Raw genomic sequence first — 23,368 nt, forward strand, 5'->3', positions numbered from 1 at the left:
CCCTCTGGCCCTGCCATGTGGTTCAGACCATGACTGGTAAACAAGACAGCATAACACAGCACTTCTCAAACTGGGGTATGGTACCCCTCTGAGGGCACATACTGATGTCCTGAAGAGAAAGACTACATTTCCCAGCCTCCTATCTGTCCAGCAAGATGTGGTCATGTGATTGAGTTCTGACCAATGGGATGAACGCAGGGGTTTTTCTCTTCTTTGCTTCACCCTCTTTCCTGCTGGGTGGAATGTGGACAAAATGGCTGGAGCTTAAGCAGCCATAACGGCCCCTGAGGTGGAAACCACTGGTTACAGATGCTAGAGGGTCCAGAAAGGAGGGAACCTCATGATTGTGGAGATGTCACACCACCTCTGGCCTCCTGTATCTGCTTGAAAGAGAAAAAAAAATGTGGCCATGCATGGTGGCTCATGCCTGTAATCCCAGCACTTTCGGAGGCCAAGGTGGGCAGATCACCTGAGGTCAGGAATTCAAGACCAGCCTGGCCAACATGGTGAAACCCCGTCTCTACTAAAAATACAAAAATTAGCTGGGTGTAGTGGCACATGCCCATAATCCCAGCTACTCAGGAGGCTGAGGTAGGAGAATCCCTTGAATCCGGGAGGCGGAGGTTGCAGTGAGCTGAGATCTCACCACTGCACTCTAGCCTGGGAGACAGAGCAAGACTCCATCTCAAAAAAAAAAAAAAAAAAAAAAAAAAGCCTGCGGTATTGAATGAAAGCATCTTAATATATAACATGTTGCTATGTTACTTTGAGAAGTCTGTCACTCACTGCCAAATCCCATCCCACCTGATGTGCCTCCATGACCTCCTCACAGATGAGGAAACTGACGTGAGGCACATCTGCCCTGGGATATTATTTCTATACAAAGATTTGAGAGAAAAAACCAAATTTCCCTTTTTATTTCTCCCAAGGCTTATTTAATCCATTTCACCCCTTCTTTTTTATTTTAACATGAATGCATGCATTCTGGCGAAGGATGGACAGCATCCGGTGAATTTTAAAGAGAGCTTTTGTGTTGTCTGCTTGTTACCAGGGTCTGCCCCAAAGTCCTCTAATGCAGCGGTCCCCAACCTTTTTGGCACCAGGGACTGATTTCATAGAAGACAATTCTTCCAGCGACCCAGGGGTGGGGGTGGGGGGTATGGTTTCAGGATGGTTCAAGTGCATTACGTTTATTGTGCACTTTATTTATATTATTATTACATTGTTTGAAATAGTGAGATAATTATACAACTCACCATAATGTAGAATCAGTGGGAGCCCTGAGCTTGTTTTCCTTCAGCTAGATGGTCCCATCTGGGGGTGATGGGAGACAGTGATAGATGACCAGGCATTAGATTCTCATAAGGAGTGCGAAACCTAGATTCCTTGCCTGTGCAGTTCACAATAGGGTTCGCCCTCCTATGCGAATCTAATGGCGCCACTGATCTGACAGGAGGTGGAGCTCAGGCAGTAATGTGAGTGATGGGGAGTGGCTGTAAATATAGATGAAGCTTTGCTCACTCACTCGCCATTCACCTCCTGTTGTGCAGCCCATTTCCTAATAGGCCAAGGACCTATACTGATCCGTGGCCCAGGGGTTGTGGACCCCTGCTCTAATGGGTACCCAGTCCCTCTGCTGCCAGCCGGAGGATCACTGAAAGAAAGATCCTGAACGCTGTCTCAGGCAGCAGAGGGGCCTGCATTTGAATTCCAGGTCTATTACCTCTTAGCCACACGTTCTTGGGCAAACCACTTCACCTCTCTGACCCTCAGTTTCTTTCTCTGTAAAAACGGGGATACTCATCTATGCCTTGGAGGGTAGGTAAAGGTGTGACTCAGTTCTGTCTGTGAGAGGCCTGGGCCCACAGCAAGGGACAGAGTAGATGCTCTGTGCTCTCCTGTCCCAAGAGCTGACCTCACCATTCCAGGCACGGCCAATGCCCTCCATCAGAATCACACTCAGAGGCAGTTCCACAAACAAAGATGGTTTAATAGATTTCAGCATGTTTCCACTTGACAATGTTATACGAAAATAGAATCTTTATTAAAATAGCAAGGCATAACAATCACTGCTACTCAGGAAACACTGTGTTTATTCTTTTTAATCATCAAAATCAATGACTTTGGGCAAGACCTGTGAACTCTCAGAGCCTGTTTCTCCATCTGGAGAACAGGCAGGTAGGGCATTGCCAGCTCCCTGTGAGTGGGGGCCACTGGTGGGAGGAGATGGCCCTGGTCGCCCATGGGATGAGAAACTTACTGCTGCTTCTGTCCCTGGAGAAGCTCAGGGAGATGCCAGTGTGGCCTTAAGGCAATGCTAACACTTGCTTATCTCGTTTTGTAACAGAGAAGAGAGAGCTCTCAGCCTTGGCCACACCAGCATGGAGCCCCCCTCCCCAGCGAATTTATTTTTCATGGTCACTTTCTATTTTTGGCAGTGAGTGATACATGTTTTCCACTATTGGCAGCAATTGGGGGGAAAAAAGTTCATTAAAAAAAAAAAGTTTAGGCCGGGCATGGTGGCTCATGCCTGTAATCCTAGCACTTTGGGAGGCCGAGGCGGGAAAATCACGAGGTCAGGAGTTCGAGACCAGCCTGACCAACATGGTGAAACCCCGTCTCTACTAAAAATAAAAAAATCAGCTGGGCGTGGTGGTGTGCGTCTGTAATCTCAGCTACTTGGGAAGCTGAGGCAGGAGCACTGCTTGAACCCAGGAGGTGGAGGTTGTGGTGAGCTGAGATCGTGCCACTGCACTCCAGCCTGGGCAATAAGAGCAAAACTCCATCTCAAAAAAAAAAAAAAAAGTTTAAAAAGCGAGTCTGTTTAAAGGAGAATATTTGGTAAACAACAATATTAAAATATAGCAAATAATAGTAACAATAATCACAATGGTAAGGAAACACTTCATTAGATCAACTTAAGAGTATTTTATTCTTGGCTGGGCACGGTGGCTCACACCTGTAATCCCAGCACTTTGGGAGGCAGAGGCGGGCAGATCACGAGCTCAGGAGATCAAGACCATCCTGGCTAATACGGTGAAACTCCATCTCTACTAAAAATCCAAAAATTAGCTGGGTGTGGTGGCGGTCGCCTGTAGTCCCAGCTACTCGGGAGGCTGAGGCAGGAGAATGGTGTGAACACGGGAGGCAGAGCTTGCAGTGAGCCAAGATGGCGCCACTGCACTCTAGCCTGGGCAGCAGAGCGAGACTCCATCTCAAAAAAAAAAAAAAAAGAGTATTTCATTCTTGCCACTGAGCTTAAAAAGAAAGAAAGAAAGAAAGAGTATTCCTAACATATGTCCAGCAATTTTGATTCTTAAGCAAGGGATGAAGAAATACAATGGCATCCAGGTAACTTCCTAACTAGCGCATAGCAGGTAGCTAACCCACTCATCTCTCCCTCTTTTCTTTATAGCTTCTTTTTTTTTTCAAAGAGAAAAATAACGATTAAAACAAGGGCAGGTTTAAATAATCGTCTCCTGAGCTGCACTTCAGTATCTCAGGTAACAGCTGGAGCTGCCTGGTGGGAGCACGTCTTTTCCTTGAGTGTAATTCACTAATGACTGTGGTTCCAAGGAGGTGCGACCTTTAAAGGGAATTGGCCCTTCTTTGAAGGCAGGTGAGAATCTAGTCTCAGTGACAACCCAGCCTGATTTGGAAGGGGGAGTCATAAGGGTTTTCCCCCAGCACACCAGGGTTGCAGCCTGCGCAAGACCTTCCATAGCTATTTCTGCCGGCTTGCTTCCTTCCCTTCCCAGCCACGATGAGGCAGCTGAGGGTTGCCACGGAAACCGGCTCTGTCCTCCCACTGGAGGCTGCCAGCTCTGATTTCCTGCAGAGTTAAGAAGGAGGCGGCAGTGGGGGTCACCCAGGCGTGAAGATGGGTTTCCCTGGGGATATCCTGCCTCCTGCCAATCACAGCGTCTCTCTGGGAATCCTGGGGGTGCCTGGAGGCTGAGGCCCAGGGAAGCCCCCAAACCCCAGTGCTGCTCTGAGAAGAGACTAGCCTCTGGGACATTCAGAGGTCTGGGGTTCTTTTATCTCCCTCCAGCTAAAGCTAGAGGGACCTCATTATGTGTCTTACAAGATGTACCCATGTTTAGGTGCCTCTGGCTCTGTCAGCTCCTGAAGTCGAGAAGAATTGTCCCATCACCAGTCCCCTTGAGCCCAAAGAACAGGAGTTGCTCATCCAGCATTTGCTCCTGGGACAGTAAATCTGCCTGCAGAGTTCTACAGCTCATGAACTATGTGGCCCCAGGCAAGTCACCTCACCTCTCAGTTTTCTCATCTATGAAGTGGGCACAACCCTCCTTCTCTTCACAGAGATGCTGTGAGGAGTAGACATACTGTCTGTAGGGTCTCTCGCAGGCATTTAAAGGGTCTCAATAAACAGGACTTTATATTAATAAAAATAGCATCATAAAAAAGGTTTGCAGGCCATTTTTCTCTTTAAGCTGTTTTTTATTTTAATTAATTATTTATTTATTGAGACAGAGTCTTGCTCTGTCGCCCAGGCTGGAGTGCCGTGGCACAGTCTCAGCTCACTGCAACCTCCACCTCCTGGGTTCAAGCAATTCTGGTGCCTCAGCCTCCTGAGTAGCTGGGATTACAGGCACGCACCGCCACACCTGACTAATTTTTGTATGTTTAGTAGAGACGGGGTTTCGCCATGTTGGCCAGGCTGGTCTTGAACTCCCGACCTCAAGTGATCCGCCCACCTCGGCCTCCCAAAGTGCTGGGATTACAGGCAAGCCGGGGCAAAGGCAAATTTTCATCACTGATACATTTGTTCAAAGGGTGGTGCACTCAGGCTGGGTTGGACCAATTAGCTGGTCCCCACCACCTCTTACAATGTCACTTCTAAGAGTTAGAACAGGGTCTCACACTCAGATGCCTTCAGGTCCAGGAGGCGCTGTGAATGCAGAAGCAGACCCGGTCAGAACCCTGGTGAAGCCGAGAGCACATGTCCTGCATAAGGGAGGCGGCTGCCCCTCAGCTCTGGCCAAGAGTTACCCTTGGGAATGTGAGCCCAGTGTGGCCAGATATACCAAGTTTTCAAGAGAAGCTGGACATTTTGAATGAACTCTCCCAAAGATGATAACAACTAAGGCATTTTTTAAAGTGAAGTCCAAACAAAACACGTCTGCAGACTGGATCGTGATCACAGTTGGGGCTTCTGCACTAGAATGCATGAAATCGGCACCTTCTTTTTTGGCTTGATCAGTCTAAGGAGTCCTGGCTGGCTCCTTCCAGCCATCTTGCCTGGGCTGTGTCTTCCTTAGCTCCCTACCTGAGTGCTGACACTGAGACAGCCCATCCCATCTGGTGCCTGTCACTCTAGAACAGAGAACTCCACTCCTCAGAGCCCAGTGTTTGGAGGGTGCCCCTGTTCTGCACCGGGAATGCATCAGCCTTGGGGGAAGCTCTCCTGCATTTTCTCAAGTAGTGTGAGCAATGGGGCAATCTGGCAAATGGGGCCCCAGGGAAGCAGATCTTCTAAGGGACTCCTTTGGTTTTAGCTAGTTTAAGGATTATTGGGGGACTGACTGCTGAATGACATCAATGGACACAAAGGACATCCTGAGTGGCCTTTCTGTGGCCAGCATCCGCTTTGACTGGATAAGGCCCGGGCCATGCTAGCTCATAAGAATTAGGAAGGTGACGCCTCCGGGAGTTGGGGGCAGAGCAGTGAAGACTCCTAGTTCTGCCTTATCTGAATAGCATTTGTGGATATCACGAGGTGAGAGTAACGAGGTGAACTGGGAGCAGACAAAGCCTGATTTTGGAAAGAAAACTTTGCAGTGGATAATCCATAGAGCTTTCAATGTCTTTTCTTTGTTCACCCTCTTAGCTTTTCCCTCCCCTGGACCCAGCCTTCTGGGAGAAAAGCAGGGAAGTGGTAATGCTAGCACCTGCACCCAGGCCAACCGTGCACACAGAAAGCTGGGAGGCTGGGGCAGGCTGGGGCAGGCTGGGCAGAGGCGAGCACGTGGATCCATCTGCTCCCTGTGTCATGGGCGGATGCGGTAGCGGACGGGCACGTCGTGTTCCGGCTGCATCAGACCGAAGCCGTACCTGCTGAGGTCAAACTCAGGGATCTCCACATCTGCGTTGATCAGCTCCAAGTCCAAGTGCACCAGCACGAGGAACACAAATCTGCAGAGAGATGGCATGGAAGGTGTGAAGGAGAGGAGTAGGGCAAGGGGTTATCGGGAACAAGGCAGGGGAGCCATGGCTGCCTCCTAAGTCTGACTCCAACTTTGAGTAAAGTGAGGAGAGGAGTGAGGAAGTAGAAGAAACGCATTTGCTGCTCACCACATTTGCCAGCCCCCTGTAAGGTTAGGCAGGCCCGTGGATGAGTTCTGGTGAATGGGCTGTGTGCAGAAGTGGCCTGTGTCACTCCTGTGTCAAAGCATTCGTGAGCCAGTGTGTGGCTCTCCAGCTGTCCCTCCTGCCTGGCAGCCATGCAGGCTTCACATTGAGACGGTGGAGCCGAAAGAGGGAAAGAGCCTGGCCCGAGTCTGTGCACAGAGTGGGGAAGCCCTCCAATCCCACAGCTGATACCGTGTGAGTGGAACTACACCTCTGTTGGTAAAAGCCACCGAGACTCGGCAGGTGCAGAGCTGAGCCTGTGCTGATTAATACGGCGACTCCTCTGGATCCTCCAGCCCACACACTTCCCCGCCTTTCTCCACACTCCTGGAACCCTCACTGTCTATCTTGGCCAGGGCTGCTGCTAACCCTTAGGTGTCTTTGTGAGATTAGAAACAGGCATCGCTCTCAAGACATTTTACTGCCATCTCTGAGAAAATTGTCCTAAATAGACCAACTTTGCAAGAACAAGCACTCTCTACTGCCATCTTCTGGGAAAACTGTCATAATAACTATTCGCAGCTGCCATGCCTATGATGTAATCAGTGCCCCCATAAATGTGGAGGCAGCCCTACGGGGGATGTCAACGGTTGCTGCCTCCCTGCCTCATCTTACCAATGCCCATGTTCGTAAGGGTCAGGAGAATATCTTATGACTCTTTTCCCACCACTATTCCCTACCCCAACCCAGGCGCCCGATGCAGCACTGAGCACATGGTGGGGATTCTTTTGTCTCACTGAAGGAGTGAAGAAGAGGGCAGATGAGGAGAGAGGGGAGTTAACACTCTGGACAGATCTGGGCTGTGCCACTTATGGGAATGTGGCCCTCGCCAAGTTCTTACCCACTTGGGTCTCAGTTCTCCCATCTGGTCAAAGAGGGGAAAGGCAGGTTGAGTCTCTTCCAGCTCTGAGGCTGTAGGAAACTAGAGGGTGAGTTTCTAAGGGATGGCGGTTTTGTGCCCACCCCTGGATTTGAACTCCTGCACCTCCACTTCCTGGGAACACGGCAAATGATCTGACCTGTCTAGACTCGGTTTTAGATGAACCAGCAGGGTTGTCATGACAATTCAGTGAGATAAAAATAACAACAAATTAGCTAATTTATTGGAACACTGTGCGCTAGGCACCATCTAAGCATTTAGTACCCGCTATCTCTTTTTATCTGTCCAAAAACTTGATGAGGTAGGAATGCCAGTCGGTTCTGCTCTAACACTTGTTTGAACAGGTGAATTTGTTCCAATAGGATTGATATATTAGGGCACCATTTGAATATAATGCAAGTTTCACATTTGCTCACGTGCAATTTCACTTGTGAGAAACATGAGGTGAATACGAAAGACTGCACCCAGCTGAACCTGGGTGTGCAGAAATCCATAAAATATACACATGCACACAACTAAGCATCGATCTATAGCCACAGTTATTACAGCACTTACATAGTTCTTAGCCAGGTAACATGTATAAAACTTTACTACCATTTTTTTTACTGGGTTCTTCTCTCTCTTTTTTTTTTTTTATTATGTCACTGATGAGGTTTTTGAGTGTTGGGCCCCAGTCCCCCTTTTCCCTCAATCCCTGCAGTTTTTTCTTTCTTTCTTCTTTCTTTTTTTTTTTTTTGGAGACAGAGTCTCACTCTGTCGCCCAGGCTGGAGTGCAGCAGCGTGATCTTGGCTCACTGCAATCTCCGCCTCCTGGGTTCAAGAGATTCTCCTGCCTCAGCCTCCTGAGTAGTTGGGATTACAGGCACGCTCCACCACACCCGGCCAATTTTTGCATTTTTAGTAGAGACGGGGTTTCACCATGTTGGCTAGGCTGGTCTCAAACTCCTGGCCTCAAATGATCTGCCCAACTCGGCCTCCCAAGGTGCTGGGATTACAGGCGTGAATCCCTGCAGTTTTTGTTGCATGATTTCACACAGCAAGATGATTTTAAGGAATGCATATGAGCTGTATTATGTTCATAATTGACTCCATTTTCTTGAGGAAACTGAGGCTAAAAGTTTATGTAACGTGCCCACTCAGCATAATGCATGCACAATAATGATATTAATAATTATGGTAATAATTAACATTTTTCAAATGCCTACAGTGAGCCAGGCAGTGGGTTAAGAACTTAGAAAGATCCAGTTCATTTATCCTGACACTCCTGGGGTGTAGTTATAATCAGAACCCTCATTTTACAGTTGAGGGAACAGAGGCTCAGAAGGTAACCCAGCCTATGATTGCACAGGGGTTGGACAGGAGGACAGGGCAGATGTCATAACCCCTGGTCCAATCTGTTTGTGATCCTGGTGGCCAAAGCTCCTGGGGTTCAAGGGAGATAATTTATGAGGCTCTTGGCCCCACAGGCATTAAAATAACCAAGTGGGAACAGTGAAGTTCGGCCAGTTCCTAACATGAAGTTCTGAACATGCGGCAGCAGCTGCAGACGGGTAGCTACGGTCAGCTGAAAGGAATGTCCAGTATTTGGAATCTGGACACCAGTCTTGGAGGGAAGAACCTGCTGCCAGATCTGATTATTTCAAAAGAAATCCGAAATCTGGCTTTTTTACACGAGTTCTTCTGATTTATAAAAGCACACAGTTGTAAAACCACAAATAAGAGATGGCTCACGGGCTGTCCATGTGAAGCCTCTGCCAAACGATTCTCCTGGCTGAGCCCTCAGTCCCAGGAGAGAAGGGCGCCTGCCAACCAGGGGATCAGGAGCCACCCTGGCCCTGCCCTGGCCCCCCACTCACTGTTTGATGCTGTTGACGGCATAACTTCTCCCCAGGCAGTGATTGTGCCCCGCCCCCCAGGGCATGTTGTAATTCTTCAGCCGTTTCCCATCCTTGTAAAAGTCTTTCTTCTCTGATCCGTCAGGGTTCAGGAATCGGTTGTATTTAAATACCTGAAATAGGAAGAAGGTCCTTTTCTGACCCCATTCCCAGAACAAGCCCACACCAAGAAAAATGTATGAGGATGTTCATGACAGTCATGTTTATAAGAGGGAAAAACTGGAAACCATATACAGGTCAATTGATAGGGGATTGGTTAAAAAATTATGGCAAAAGGTTTGTGTGTACTGACATGGAAAGAATTTCTACAATTGGTTGTTGAGGGAAAAAAGCAAGTTTCAGAATAGTATATATTGCATGATCCTATACACACACCAATCTTTTCATGGCATGTGAATGTGTTGTGTGTATGCCTGTAAAGCCATGAAAACAATTCGCAAGGCACACTCCAAACCTTGGTCAGAGAACTCTGTAGAACTGGAGAAGAAGGGAAATACATATTTCTTACATTTAAGTATATATTTCTCTGTATTTCTTTATATTCTATGATATATATTACTTTTGTAATGTAAAATAAAAGAAATTAAAATATTTTTTAAAAAGAAAATGCCAATTTCCTTTGGTTACACTGCACAGTGGTAAGGCAAGGGTTGTAGCTGAGCACAGAGCTTGGCATGGAGTAGCTGCCGACTGAAAGATGGGTGGAAGGATAGGTGAATGAACCAGTGGATAGACTAAGAGATGGAAATGTGGATGGAAAGATGGATGAATGGAGGGATGGATAGATGGATGGATGGGTAGATGGGGTGGATGGATGGATGGGTAGATGGGTGAATGAATGGGTAGATTGATGGGTGGATGGATGAATAAATGGATGAATGGACAAATGGATGGATGGATGAGTAGATGGGTGGATAGATGGATGGATGGGTGGATAAGTAGAATGGGTGGATGGACATATGAGTGAGTGGGTAGATAAATGGGTGGGTGGATGGATGGATAAATGAGTAGATGATTGAATGGACAGACAGATGGATAGATGGATGGATTCATGGGTAGGTGGGTGGATGAAAGGGTAGCTTCATGGGTGGATGGATGGATGGATGGGTGGATGGATAGATTAATGGATGGGTAGATGGGTGAGTATGTGGATGGATGGACAGATGGATGGATGCATGGATGCATGGGTGGATGGATAGATTAATGGATGGATGGGTGAGTTTGTGAATGGATGAATGGACAGATGGATGCATGGGTAGATGAGTGGATGGATGGATAGATGAGTGGATTGGTGGCTGGATGGATAAATGAATGGGTAGATGGGTGGATGAAAGGGTAAACTGGTGGGTGGATGGATGAATGGATGGGTGGATGGATAGATGAATGGATAGGTAGATAGGTGAGTGTGTGGATGGATGGATGAATACATGAATAGACAGATGCATGAGTAGATGGGCAGATGAATGAATGGATGGACAGATGAGCATGTAGTTTAGGGTCTGACACACAGTAAGCACCCAATCTGTTAGCAATTGTGAAAGTTTACTTCTTCTCAAAGTCTGGGGCAAGGGAAAAGTGTTGAGAAACTGACATTATAACATTCTGAAATAAGGAAAATGGCTGAGCTATCACAAAGCACTCAGTGTGAATGAACATCCCCTCATGTTCTAGGGTTCCTCAGAGACCCTTGAACATGAAGGGATCTGGGTCTGACTCCAAGAGAAGCTGTGAAAAAAGGTAGGAGCCAAAGAGATATCAGAAGGCTGGGGAGAGACTGGGGCCATCAATATCTGCTTATGCATGATCCCATTTAATCTTCCTATCAATCTCATGAGGCAGGTGCTATTATGAGGTCCATTTCACAGGTGAGGAAGCAAACACAGAGAGGTGAAGCAATCTGGGCAATGTCACATAGCAAACAAAGAGCAGAGCCAGGCTGCCACTCAGATCTGGTTCATCCCAAAGTCACTGATTGTTCTCCCACAGACCCCATATGACCAGGTGCCCCTGCCATTTACCTCTGGGTCTGCGTAGATTTCTGGGTCTCTCTGGGGGCTCAGGAAGGGGAAGAGGAGGAGGCGGTCACCACGTCGCAGGTTGAATTCTCGCCCGTCTGCCATGGGCATGGCCAGGTCCACCACAACCTCGCGGGTGATGAAGGGGGCAGCTGTAAGCCTGAGGCTCTCACTCAGCACGCTATCTGCATGGGGCAGGTGCAAGGAAGGGTCAGCAGGCTATCCCTTCACCTGCTCATATGCCAACCCCAGCTCTTATTTTACAGAGGAAGATGAAGAGGCTCAGAGAGGGTGCCTGCCTCACACACACAGTCACATAGCAAGGTGAAAAAGGACACATGATGACATGTGGTCTCTGTGGTCCCTCAGAGACCCTTGAACATGAGGTTATCCAGGTCTGACCCCAAGAGAAGTTGTGAGGGAAGGTGGGAGCTAGGGAGATATCAGAAGGCTGGGGACAGAGTAGGGCCATCAATCTCTGTTCCTGTCTGCCCGGCATATATTTCTCTTCTGGAAACGGGCCTCTGATTTTCCTCTAGGGTCCACCCCTCCTCTCTCATTCTCAGGAGTTAGACTGCTGATTCTATGCTCAACTCCTGGGATGGGGCTGTGACTGGCCAATCAGAGCATCCCTCTGAGCCCTGTGATTGGTTCAGTATGGACACATGACCCAAAGAAAGCCAATGAGACACAGTCTTGGGACTCTTGGTGGGAACATTGTAAGAGATTCAGAGTCTCACAGAGCCAGGAGGAAGTCAGCCTTGAGCTGCCAACAGCTACTGCCAGCCTGAGAATGGAGCCAACCCAGTGGGAAACAGGGCTGAGAGGTGGAGAGGAACTGAGTAGTCCTGACGACATTGTTAAAGTGCATGGATCCACCTGTGCCTGAAGCCAATCCTCTGGGCTTTTTAGTGACATGTCTCAAAGTACCTTTTCACCTTAGTCAACTGAAGTTAGGTTTTCTGTCACTTGACCCCTAGCTGAGGCTAGAGTATGGAGATGCCAGGTGTGTGAAGATAGGAGGCTTAGGGAGACCCTAGGTCGGAGGACACTGATGGACCCTGGAAGACAGGAGCCCATGTTGGGGAGGGCTTTGGGGGTCCATGACGACGCAGTCTTAGGGGCTATCTTGGAGGGTCTGACAATCTCACCAAGCACAGGTGTGCTGTCTAGAACCTTCTGTGGGAGAGTGGTCGTCTGCGAGACAGGCTGCTCCGCTTGCCAAAGGATACTCTCGAGCTCTCCGCGGACAGCAGCCAGGGCTTCAGGATTCTTGAGAAGGAAGAGCAGGAGCCAGAAGGCAGCGGGACCCATGTTCCCCTGCAAGGAGAAGGGCCCCTGTTATGCCATTATGAGGGCAGAGCTGACTCGTCTCTGCCAGGGACACAGCTCGGGCCAAGACAGAGGGGCCAGTAGGCCTGGGCTCCCACTGCTGCCAAACACCCAGGCATGACCAGTGTCTATCTCCAGCCTCAGGACATGGCCAAAACTGCCCTGTGGCCCAAAATACCTACTTCAAGGCCACTCGTGGCATCCCTGACTGTGTGCAAAGTCACTAATCCTAGGTCACACAGGTAATCTTCATAGCTAATCAGCAAAACAGTGTCAGTAATAGGAGCAGGGTGTATCAGTTAAGACTGTTCACATCTGAGAATGATCACATTGTTGGCCCCAATTCTTCCCCAATCCCAGAATCCACGCTCCTTACCATGTGAATTTGCTGTTCCTCCTATTCAAGAACCAGAGCGTATTTTCCCTGCCCTTTGAATTTATGCTCAGCCGTGGACTTGCTTTGGCCAATAGATTGAGGTGGAATTGAAGGAACAGCCACTCTACGCCTAAGCCGCGAGAGACTTTGTGTTTCCACTTGCTCGGCAAGCCCACTGATCCCAAGAGGAGGATGAGAGACTCATGGACAGAGCTGAGCTGCCCCAATGAGCCAGACCCACAGACCCGTGAGTTAAATAAATGCTGCTGGGTGTATGCCGCTGATGAGTTGTTGTGGATGTTTGTTATGCAACAATAGCTAACTGGTGCAATATCTAAAGATTTGCTTCCAAATATAATCATTCTTGATGTAGTTTGGGAAGCAAAAATTCCCTATATGCTTTGTATCTTAAAATTCTATCAGTCACTTGAAGAATAAATGTGTGTGTGTTGTGTACGTATAAAACAAAGCCGCAATCATCATTGATGACTGAAAGCTATGAATAAAAATTATTTAAACTTCCCAATAGATAAACACTTAGGAAAATGAGTGGAATTTCTTGCTTCAAGGCTTCAGTCTTAGCTGAACATTTTCATACACATTTTAGCCTCAGCTCTTTGGTATGTGGCTAAAATGTGTATATGGCACCCTTTAGTGATCCAGATATGGGAAGAATACCGACTAATCTCAATTTGGGGGAAGGTTTTTGTCTGCCGTGACTATCCTATTCAATCATAATAATGGAATATTAAATCATCATTAAATATCATGTTTACCCACTAATTTCATTACAGACATAATTGCACATGGGCAAAAGGACATATGCACAAAGATAATTATTGCAGTGCTCATGTAATAGAAAAATGCTGGAAACAACCTCATGTCTATCAATAAGAGATCAATGAGATAAATGAAGATCCATCCATTGGATGATGATGCAGGAAGTCATTAAAAAGAAGCTGGCTCTGTGTGTACTGATGTGGGACTGTAGCCAAGACACACAGAAGCATGCAAACGCAAGGTGCAGGGTGGTGGCTCAGCATGCTGCCATTTGTGTGTTTGTTTAAAGAGAAATATACATGAAGAAGTACAGACCATCTCTTTTTTTTTTTTTTTTTTTTGAGACAGGGTCTTGCTCTGTCACCCAGGGTGGAATGCGGTGGCACAATCATAGCTCACTGCAGCCTCGACCTCCTAGGCTCAAGTGATCCTTCTGCCTTAGCCTCCCAAGGAGCTGGGGCCACAGGCATGTGCTACCCAGCTAGGTTTTTTTTTTTTTTGGTAGAGATGGAGGTCTCCCTGTGTTTCCCAGGCTGATCTCAAACTCCTGGCCTCGAGCAGTCCTCCGGCCACAGCCTCCCAAAGAAGCACAGACCATCTCTAAGAGACACCAGAAACGGGTAACTGAGGTTACCTTGGGACAGAAGCTGGGAAGACAAGAGGATAGGGAGGAAGGAGGCTGACTTTCCTTGCAAATACCTTTTAAACTGTTCAAAATTTTTTAATGGACACACTAATTTTAAGTGAAACAGAAGCCACCCAGGCTGGAGTGCAATGGCATGATCGTGGCTCACTGCAACCTCCACCTCCTGGGCTCAAGTGATCCTCCTACTTCAGCCTCCCAAGTAGCTGATACAAGCATGCACCACCATGCCCGGCTAATCTTTCTATTTTTTGTAAAGATGAGGTCTCACTGTGTTTCCCAGGCTGTATCCAAATCATTTCTATAGTGATGTACAATGTCATGAGAGATGCTCATGTTACAATATTAAACCAAATAGAAGGTTAGATTAAAATAGCTGCATGATCTTAACCACAGAAGAAAAACCTATGGGGAAAGGCTGGAAAGAAATGCACCATAGCATTAGTGATGGTGAGATAGATTTTGCCTTCCTCTTTAGTGCCCGTGAGGCCGTGAGGCCAGGAGGAACCACACTCCTCTGCTCAATACTTCCATCACACAGGTGCCATTATTAGGCCTTTTACTGAAAAGGAAAACGAAGTACTCCCTGGTCACTACCCACTGCCCAGCATATAGTGGAGGCTCACTGATATTTGTCAAATAAACATCTGCGTCCCTTTGGATTAGAGGTGGAGCTCCAAGACAGCCTGGGAGGTGGGCTGGAAGATCCCTGGACTGAGACCAGGTAGAGGTGGGTTCAAATCCCAGCTCCCCACTTTCTGTGACTGTGGGCAAGTCACGTCCCCCTTTGGGTCTCAACACTGGGGGTAACATTGCCACCTCCTGGGTGGCCGCAAGGGTCCAGTGAGGCTGAATGCAAGCAATCCCACACGTGCTGCGCCCACAGTAGGTGCTCAGAAGTGGTTACTCCTCCCCCACTGGCCCCTCCCCTGGATTTGAAAACAAGTCAGGGGGGCCTCTGGCCCTTTCTGAGAGTTCCGCCAGCACCTCAGGTCCAGCTGACACAGCAAGGTCACTTGCTGTCCATCACTTAAATAGCCAGGCAAATGCGGATGATAAATAATTCAACACTGGCTTAGCTCAGCGCCAAGGCCATTTTATCTGGCCCAGATGGTTAGATGGGGGCCACCGCTCATTAATTACCAAGCAGGAGTGGAACACATGGGCGCTTGGCTATCTCTGCCTGCAGGAAAAAGCTGTGGCAAGTTAGGGAGGTGACCAAGACCACCTTTTACCCAACTGCACAGATGTGTGAGTGTGTGTGTGTGTGTGTACACACAACCATAAGAGATCCTGAATTTGCCACCCTGGAATTTGAGCTTTCACCCACGGAGCCTTGCCTCCGTTTACTCAGGAAGACACTTCTTGTTTGTCCTCATTCCCTCCTACTGCAGCCAAAGGCCATGACCCAAAAGCAGTGCCACCCCTGTTCTAGCTTTCCTGTGAATGGCAGTGGCTGACCTCTGGGAGGCACTGACTGCGGGCCAGACCACACCCTTGGCGATTCACGTGCTCCTTCTTGTTGCCTCCTGACAACATGGCCCATCAGTGGAAGTAGGGGACTTCCGCTGCCCGCACCTGCCTGCATCCGCTTCCTTGTCGTTGGTAACAGCACCCCACTTTCCTTCAAAGAACCACCTCCTCTTAAGTCTAAGTCCATGTGGGCCATCCAGGACTGACCCATCCTTCCAGACTTCAAGTGTGGGCATGGGACCCAGGTGGAGGCACTGAGTGATCCACGCAGAGTGGGGCATATGACGTGGGCTGGGCCAGTGAGTATCAGGCTTGGGAGCTGTGCTAGAATTTAGGGGAAGGGAAGCCCTCCTCCATGGGATTGCTAAATTGCCTAGAGCTACTGGAGGCCATTGTAGTCATCCCCCAGGGGGAGACCCTCTGAGGATGCAGCCTGGCAGAAGAAGGGAGACCTGAGGGATGGGGGTCACAGATTGTGTTTCTTTTAATTTTTATGATTTAGAAGAGTCCAACGGAATAAAAGAATATCCCAAGTGTGATAATGATGTGTTAGTGTAGGTCATAAATTGTAACAAATGTGCCACTCTGCTGAGGGACACCAGCGACGGAGAGGCGAGGCATTGGGAGAAGGGGGCTAAGGGAGATCCCTGCACCTTTCCTTCAATTTTGTTGTGAACCTAAACCTGCTGTAAAAATAGAGTCTATTTAAAACAAACAAACAAAAGCCCTAAGTGCAATGTGGGATTGTGGATTGGCTCCTGGAAGAGAGAAAGGATATTAGTAGAAAAACTGGGGCAATGTGAATAAAGTATAGACTTTAGTTACTAGCAATGTCCCAATGTGAATTTCTTAGTCTTGATGAATGTATTGTGGTTATGTAACATTAGGGAAAGCTGGGTGAAGGGTATTTGGGAACTCCTGTACTATCTTTGCAACTCTTTTATAATCTAAAATTATTTCAAGATAAAACTACTGAAGACAAAAAAAAAAAAAAAAAAAAAAAACCAACCCTCTTTACAGATGGTGAAACTTAAGCCCAGAAAAGTGACTTGTTTGAGGTCACATAACTAGTTTAGTGGCAGAGGTGAGATTCCACCCGAGTCTGTCTGACTCTCAATACTGTGGTTTTGCTTTCTACTCCGTTGTCAGATGCCTCAAGGATTCTTCTCGATGATCACTATCTCAGCGGAGCTATGTGCAGGCCCAGCAGCTCCCGTGGCCCCCTCCCCTACCTCTCAGGACCACCCAGGAATTTCCAGGAATGTGTGGCTGTGGCTGCTGAGGATGTGATGGGGTGAAGGCCAAGCCAGATATCGGGAAGGAAGAGAAGGATCAGATGTGATGGTTGGGGCTGAGGGACATCATGTCAATCAATGGTTTCAGTCCTGGCATTACCAGCATCAGTGGGCTCAGAGCTGGCAGGGAAGCCTGACCTGTGTTTGGAAACTCTCCTCCGTCTGCCCCCCACCACCCCACCCCACCTTCCCTTACAGCCTCCTCTTCCCCTTGCCTGGACCTCAGGTCTCGGCCCACAGGGTCCTCCCTGGATGCCTGAGACTCCCACTGCCCCTTCCATCACTCTCGATTCCAGGTTCAGGGGTTCTGGATTCAGGAAGCTGTTGTGAGGATCCTATGAGATGGTGGTTGCAAAGTGCTCAACAGGATGCTTGGCCCAGGGTAAGTGCTCAGTATCTTTTGAGATTATTATTCCTGACTCATCATCTCCAACCTGACAGCAGCAATCACAGCTACCATTTTTCAGCCTCTCTGCAGCATCTGACCCAGCTTCCCACTCCCGGCTCTCCTCCCACCTTCCTGGCCCCTCCTCCTCACCCTTCCCACCATTGGAGAGCCCCAGGGATGCCCCCTTCTTCACCCACCCTCGCCTGCAGTATCTCCTCCAGTCCTGAGGATTTAAACTCCTCTATGCTGACAACTCCCAAGCCTGGACCTCAAACTTGAACTCCAGACTTTCTTCTCCAGGTGTCCACTCCCCCATCTGCATCTCAAATTCAACATACCCAAAGCCCAACCCCCGATCTTCTCCCTGAAACTTCCTCCTCCCGCCATCTTCCTCTTCTGCCCTTGGCTCTGCCATCCCTCCTGTCACTCAGGCCCAAACCTGGATTCATCCTTGATGGCCTCCCCCAGGGTCCCATCCAACAGCGGATCCTGTTGGCTTTACTTTGGAATATGTTCAGAATCTAACCACCCCTGACCCTGGCCCAGCAGCACCCTCTCTTGTCTGGATCCTGCAATGGCCTCCTCTCTGCTCTCCCTGCCTCTGCTTCCCCACCCCCTACAGTCTCTTGTCAGCGCTGCAGCCACAATGATCCCTCTAAAGTGAAAGACAGGCCAGGTTTTTCCTCTGCTCAGAGCCCTCAGCAGGCACCTGTCTCACTCACAGTAAAAGCCAAAGCCCTCCCCATGGCCTACAGGGACCTGTGTGGTCCGGCAGCTCTGCCTCCCCACCATGTCACCCTTAGTCCTGCCTCAGGGCCTTTGCACTTGCTGCTCCCTGCCTGGGAACCTTCACTCTATATATTTACATGGTTCACCCCTCACTTCCTTCAGTCTCTGCTCAGATGTCACCTTTCAGTGAGGCCTTCCTGGGCCTGCCTTCCTGCTGCATCTCTTCTCCATAGAACACATTCCCTCTAATACTTTTTTTTTTTTTTTTGAGATGGAGTCTCACTCTGTTGCCCAGGCTGGAGTGCAGTGGTGCCATCTCGGCTCACTGCAACCTCCACCTCCTGGGTTCAAGTGATTCTCATGTCTCAGCCTCCTGAGTAGCTGGGATTACGGGCCTGTGCGACCATGCCTGGCTAATTTTTGTATTTTTAGTAGAGTCAGGGTTTCATCATGTTGGCCAGGCTGGTCTCAAACTCCTGATCTCAAGTTATCTGCCTGCCTTGGCCTCTCAAAGTGCTGGGATTACAGGCGTGAGCCACTGCGCCTGACTTCTAATACATTTTAGATGCTTACTTGTTTGTTTATTTATTTATTTATTTTTGAGACAGGGTCTCACTATGTCACCCAAGCTGGAGTGCAGTGGCACAATCATGGCTCATTGCAGCCTTGACCTCCTAGGCTCAAGCAATGCTCCTGCCTCAGCCTCCCAAGTAGCTGGGACTACAGGTGAGCACCATCACGCCCAGCTTTTCTACAAAAAAAATAAGGTATTTTTTGCAGAGATGGGGTCTTGCTATGTTGCCCAGGCTGGTCTTGAACTCTAGGCCTCAAATGATGTTCCTCTCTAACTTCCCAAAGCACTGTGATGACAGCTTATGTGTTTATTAATTGTCTATCTTCTCCCACCAGAATGCCAGCTCCCTAAGGGCAGGGATTTTTGTCTGTTTTGCTCACCGCTCTATCCCCAGCTTCTAGAATGGGGCCTGGCCCACGGTAGGTGCTCTAAATATTTGTTGAAGATGTTTCTTGAGCACTTGTTATCTGCAAGGCACAGTTACAAAATTGCACATGTATTCCTGCCTCCTTTCATCTTCACAACCACGTCTTGAAATGGGTGCTACCATCTCCATTTTACAGATGAGTAAACCGAGGTGCTCAGAGGTTAAGTGACTGACTTGCCAGGAAGTGTCAAGGTCAGGATTCAAACTCAGGCTGGGAGGTCACAGAGCCTGTGCCAGAAACTCCTAGGCCAAGTACCCTCTTGGCTCCGCTCCCAAAAGGCCCTTGAAAAGTTTTCCCACCTGCCTGAATTCTGGACGCTGTCAACGACTCAACCTCAGAGGACATCTTGTCCCCAGCTCCTGCCCAGCTCTCCTGGCCCTGCCAAAGGATGTTCCCTGGACTTTCTGCCACTCAAACCCCTCAGCCAGCATCCAGTTTTGCTGACACCGGTCATTCCCACGAGGGTTCTGGAGACACTTTGGAGCTCCAAGTCATCTCTGCACATAAATATGTTATTAGGCACTGATGTGGGGGACAACTGCCAATTGATCCCAGGCCCCACCCCTTGCCAGTCTCTGCCTGCAAGGACAGTTAATGGCTCTGAGGAAACTAAAAATAAGCTGCAAGTCGATGGGAGAGGAATTACCCAGAAATGTCAGCCTGTGCAACTGTCACTGTCGAAGTGGGGCCAAGAGAAAGATGGGGCTTGGGGATCAGGAGAGAGGGCAGGAACCAGGCCTGGAGTTGTGCAGCATCGAAGGCTACCATCTTTCTCTCACTCCAATATCTGGTCCATGACCAAGTCCACTGACTCTGTCTTCCTGAAATTTCCAAAATCTATCCACGTCCTCATCACCTCCATGGCCACCACCTGACCCTGCCATCACAGTTTCCTCCTTGTTGCCCTGTTTTTGCTTTTGCCCCCAAGATCCTGTCCCTCCTCTGCTCAGAACTCTTCTAGGCCCCCATCTCTCCCAGAGAAAAATCCCAAGTCCTCATTTATGAGGACCCACAAGGCTCTCAGTGACCTCTTCCCTCAGTCTCACGCCCCCTCCCTCACTCTGCTTCAGCTGTGTGATCCAACTCTACTCTGCAAGATCCAACCCCAGGGCCTTTGCACTTGCTGCTTCCCTTATTTGGAACCTTCTATCCCCACATCTTCTCCAAGTCTCTGAATCTAGCTTTCTTATCATCCAGGGCTCATCTCAAATATCTCAGGGAGGCCTCCCTGACCACCCCAGCTAGAGCAGACCCGAAAGTCTCTCTATTCACAGCCCTGTTTCATACTCTACATATCATCATCTAAAATCACCTTGTATATGTTTCCTTGACTCTCTGCCCCCTGTCCCCCTGACCCCCCAAATGGTAATCGACACAACACAGAATCTTTGAGGTCTATGGTAAGTACTCAAAGGATTTTTTTTGAGAGGTGGAATCTCACTATGTTGCCCAGGCTGGTCTCAAACTCCTGGGCTCAAGCAATCCTCTTGCCTCACCCTCCCGACTAGCTGGGACTACAGGTGCACACTACCATGCCCAGTGTCTCAATGGAACTTCTAAACAATTCTTCAAAATAACTGGTCTGCACACTTCAAAAAATGTAAATGTCATGAGAAACAATGAAACGCACAGAAACTGTGCCAGATTAAAGAAAATGGGTCGGGTGCAGTGGCTCATGCCTGTAATCTCAGCACCTTGGGAGGCTGAGGCTGGTGGATCACAAGGTTAAAAGATCAAAACCATCCTGGCCAACATGGTGAACTCCCATCTGTACTAAAAATACAAAAAATTAGCTGGACGTGGTGGCATGCGCCTGTAGTCCCAGCTATTCAGGAGGCTGAGGCAGGAGAATCGCTTGAACTCAGGAGGCAGAGGTTGCCGTGAGCCGAGATTATGCCACTGCACTCCAGCCTGGCGACAGAGCAAGACTCCATCTCAAAAAAATAAAAAAATTAAAAGAAAAGAAAACAGAAGAGTCAGAATGACTAAATGCAACGTGTGATTCTGGATTGGATGCTGGACCAAGTTGAACCAAAAAGGACATTATTGAGACAACTGGCAAAACTGGAATACAGATTGTTTATTAGATAATGATCATGTATTTGGGCTCATTATCCTGAAATTGGTTATTGTACTGTGGTCATGCAGGAGATGTTCTTGCTTACACTCAAGCAATTAGGGATAAAAAAGCATGATATCTGCAACTTATTCCCAAATTATTTCAATAAAATAAACCCAGTGGGGAAAAGAAAGCATAAGAGAGAGAGAGACAGAGAGAGAGAAAGCAAAGGTGGTAAAATGTTTAAAACTGGGGAATCAAGGTGAGGCATATATAGGAGTTCATTAAACTATTTATTAAACTTTTCTATAAATTTAACATTTTTCCAAATTAAAAACAAAAACAAAAACAAAAACAAAAAGAAGCTGGGCATGGTGGCTCACACCTGTAATCCCAGCACTTCCAGAGGCGGAGGCAGGCAGATCACTTGAGGTGGAGTTTGAGACCAGCCTGGCCAACATAGTGAAACCCCATTTCTACTAAAAATACAAAAATTAGCCAGGCATGGTGGCAGGCAACTGTGGTCTCAGCTACTCGGGAGGCTGAGGCATGAGAATCACTTGAACCTGGGAGGCGGAGGTTGCAGTGAGCCGAGATCGAGCCACTGCACTCCAGCCTGGGCAACAGAGCAAGACTCTGTCTCAAAAGAAAAAAAAAGAAAAGAATACTGAATGAATGTTTCTGTTCATTATGCTGTTTGACAGTAAAGGAAGTCAGGGAACTGGTTTGGGCAGTGGGTATGTGTGCACACACCCACACTCACATCAGCACACACTCACAAATGCACACCTACATACACATGCACACACAGGCATAGTCATGTGCACACCTGCACAGGTGCACAGACATGCACACACACACGCGTTCATATCGCAACCACACATGCACACCTGCACACACCCACTTGCACATTCACACCCACCTGTGTGGCCCACAGCTGCAGCACCAGGGCCCGTGCCTGCATCTCCTCTGACACACCCATCTCCTCCAGGTGCAGCAGGTAACTCTCCAGCCATTTGCTCCGGTGGGCCCGCGTGGCCAGCCTGGCTGGGGACAGCAGCTTCCACAGGCGACTTTTGACACTGCACATGTGGTCCTTGTCCCCTGCAGGGACAGAGCACAGAGAGTAGGGGTTACAGATTCACCATCCCACACCCAGGGCTGGCCAGGCATGACCTCCCATGAGGCCAAGGGTCTTCTGAATGTCACTCGTTGAGGGTGGGGAGTTCCTGTGGGAAAGAAGCTGCAGGACAGGCCCACAGCGGGAAGCCCTTTCAATACCAAATTGCTTATTATCTGTCTTACCCCCAGTAAAAAGAAGCAAGGGGTCTTGTCTCCTGCAGGTGGGAGCCTGATCTATTTCAATCACCTCTATGTCCCCATCACCCGGCCCATAGCAGGTGCTCAATAAATATGCATTGTATTAGTCTGTTTTCATGCTGCTGACAAAGACATACTTGAGACTGGGTAATTTATTTATTTATTTTTTTTTTAAAAAAGAGGTTTAATGGACTCACAGTTCCATGTGGCTGGGGAGGCCTCATAATCATGGTGGAAGGTGAAAGGCACGTCTTACATGGCGGCAAGCAAGAGAAAATGAAAGCCAAGCAAAAGGAGAAACCATTTACAAAACCATCAGATCTCATGAGACTTATTCACTACAAGGAGAACAGTATGGGGGAAACCACCCCCATGATTCAATTATCTCCCACTGGGTCCCTCCCACAACACATGAGAATTATGGGAGCTACAGTTCAAGATGAGATTTGGGTGGGGACACAGCAAAACTATATCATGCATTAAATAAATGGTAGTTCTTTCCAGAGCAGGAGAAGGAACACTAAACACTGAGCAGCATTCTCCCTCCCCAGGGTCCAACCCCAGAGCAATGCCAGCCCATGTGCATGAGTAGGAGGCCACTGTGAGCAGGCTCAGCACAGCAGCAATCACAGAAAGACATCAGCAACAACCTAACTGGCAGATTGGGCTGGAGTCTCAAACTCAACTCACTCCAGAGAAGGCAGGCCAAATAAAAGAGAGAGGGGCCAGAAAGGGGCCATGGCACTTAGCCCACCGACCAACCCTCGGCAGGAGAGAGAAACACCCCAGCGTGGCCAGAGGGCCTGTGC

At 48.5% G+C, this 23,368-nt stretch overlaps 1 protein-coding gene and 1 long non-coding RNA gene across 4 annotated transcripts in view; one reads left to right on the forward strand and one right to left on the reverse strand.

Annotated features, from left to right (window-relative positions):
* Nucleotides 1-1,969: 1,969 nt before the first annotated feature.
* Nucleotides 1,970-23,368, reverse strand: part of PTGIS (prostaglandin I2 synthase) — a 64,392-nt gene continuing 42,993 nt past the window's right edge. For both annotated transcript variants that reach the window (XM_063802588.1, XM_016938118.4), the window contains 5 exons: nucleotides 22,162-22,343; nucleotides 12,314-12,482; nucleotides 11,166-11,347; nucleotides 9,109-9,260; nucleotides 1,970-6,156 (listed from right to left, as the gene is read on the reverse strand). In XM_063802588.1, the coding sequence (XP_063658658.1) occupies nucleotides 6,012-6,156; nucleotides 9,109-9,260; nucleotides 11,166-11,347; nucleotides 12,314-12,482; nucleotides 22,162-22,343 (830 nt within the window). In that variant the 3' untranslated portion in view covers nucleotides 1,970-6,011. The remainder of the gene's footprint in view (nucleotides 6,157-9,108; nucleotides 9,261-11,165; nucleotides 11,348-12,313; nucleotides 12,483-22,161; nucleotides 22,344-23,368) is intronic.
* Nucleotides 12,909-22,163, forward strand: LOC107970052 (uncharacterized). Of its 2 annotated transcripts, none has more exons than XR_001712287.3 (5): nucleotides 12,909-13,117; nucleotides 16,916-17,443; nucleotides 18,787-18,904; nucleotides 19,088-19,171; nucleotides 19,316-22,163. It is a non-coding gene; the product is annotated as an uncharacterized LOC107970052 (long non-coding RNA). The 2 variants fall into 2 exon arrangements; XR_008541334.1 differs by having other exon boundaries at nucleotides 17,358-17,443.

The sequence above is a fragment of the Pan troglodytes genome, chromosome 21, assembly GCF_028858775.2.
Source record: "Pan troglodytes isolate AG18354 chromosome 21, NHGRI_mPanTro3-v2.0_pri, whole genome shotgun sequence".
Lineage (NCBI taxonomy): Eukaryota > Metazoa > Chordata > Mammalia > Primates > Hominidae > Pan > Pan troglodytes.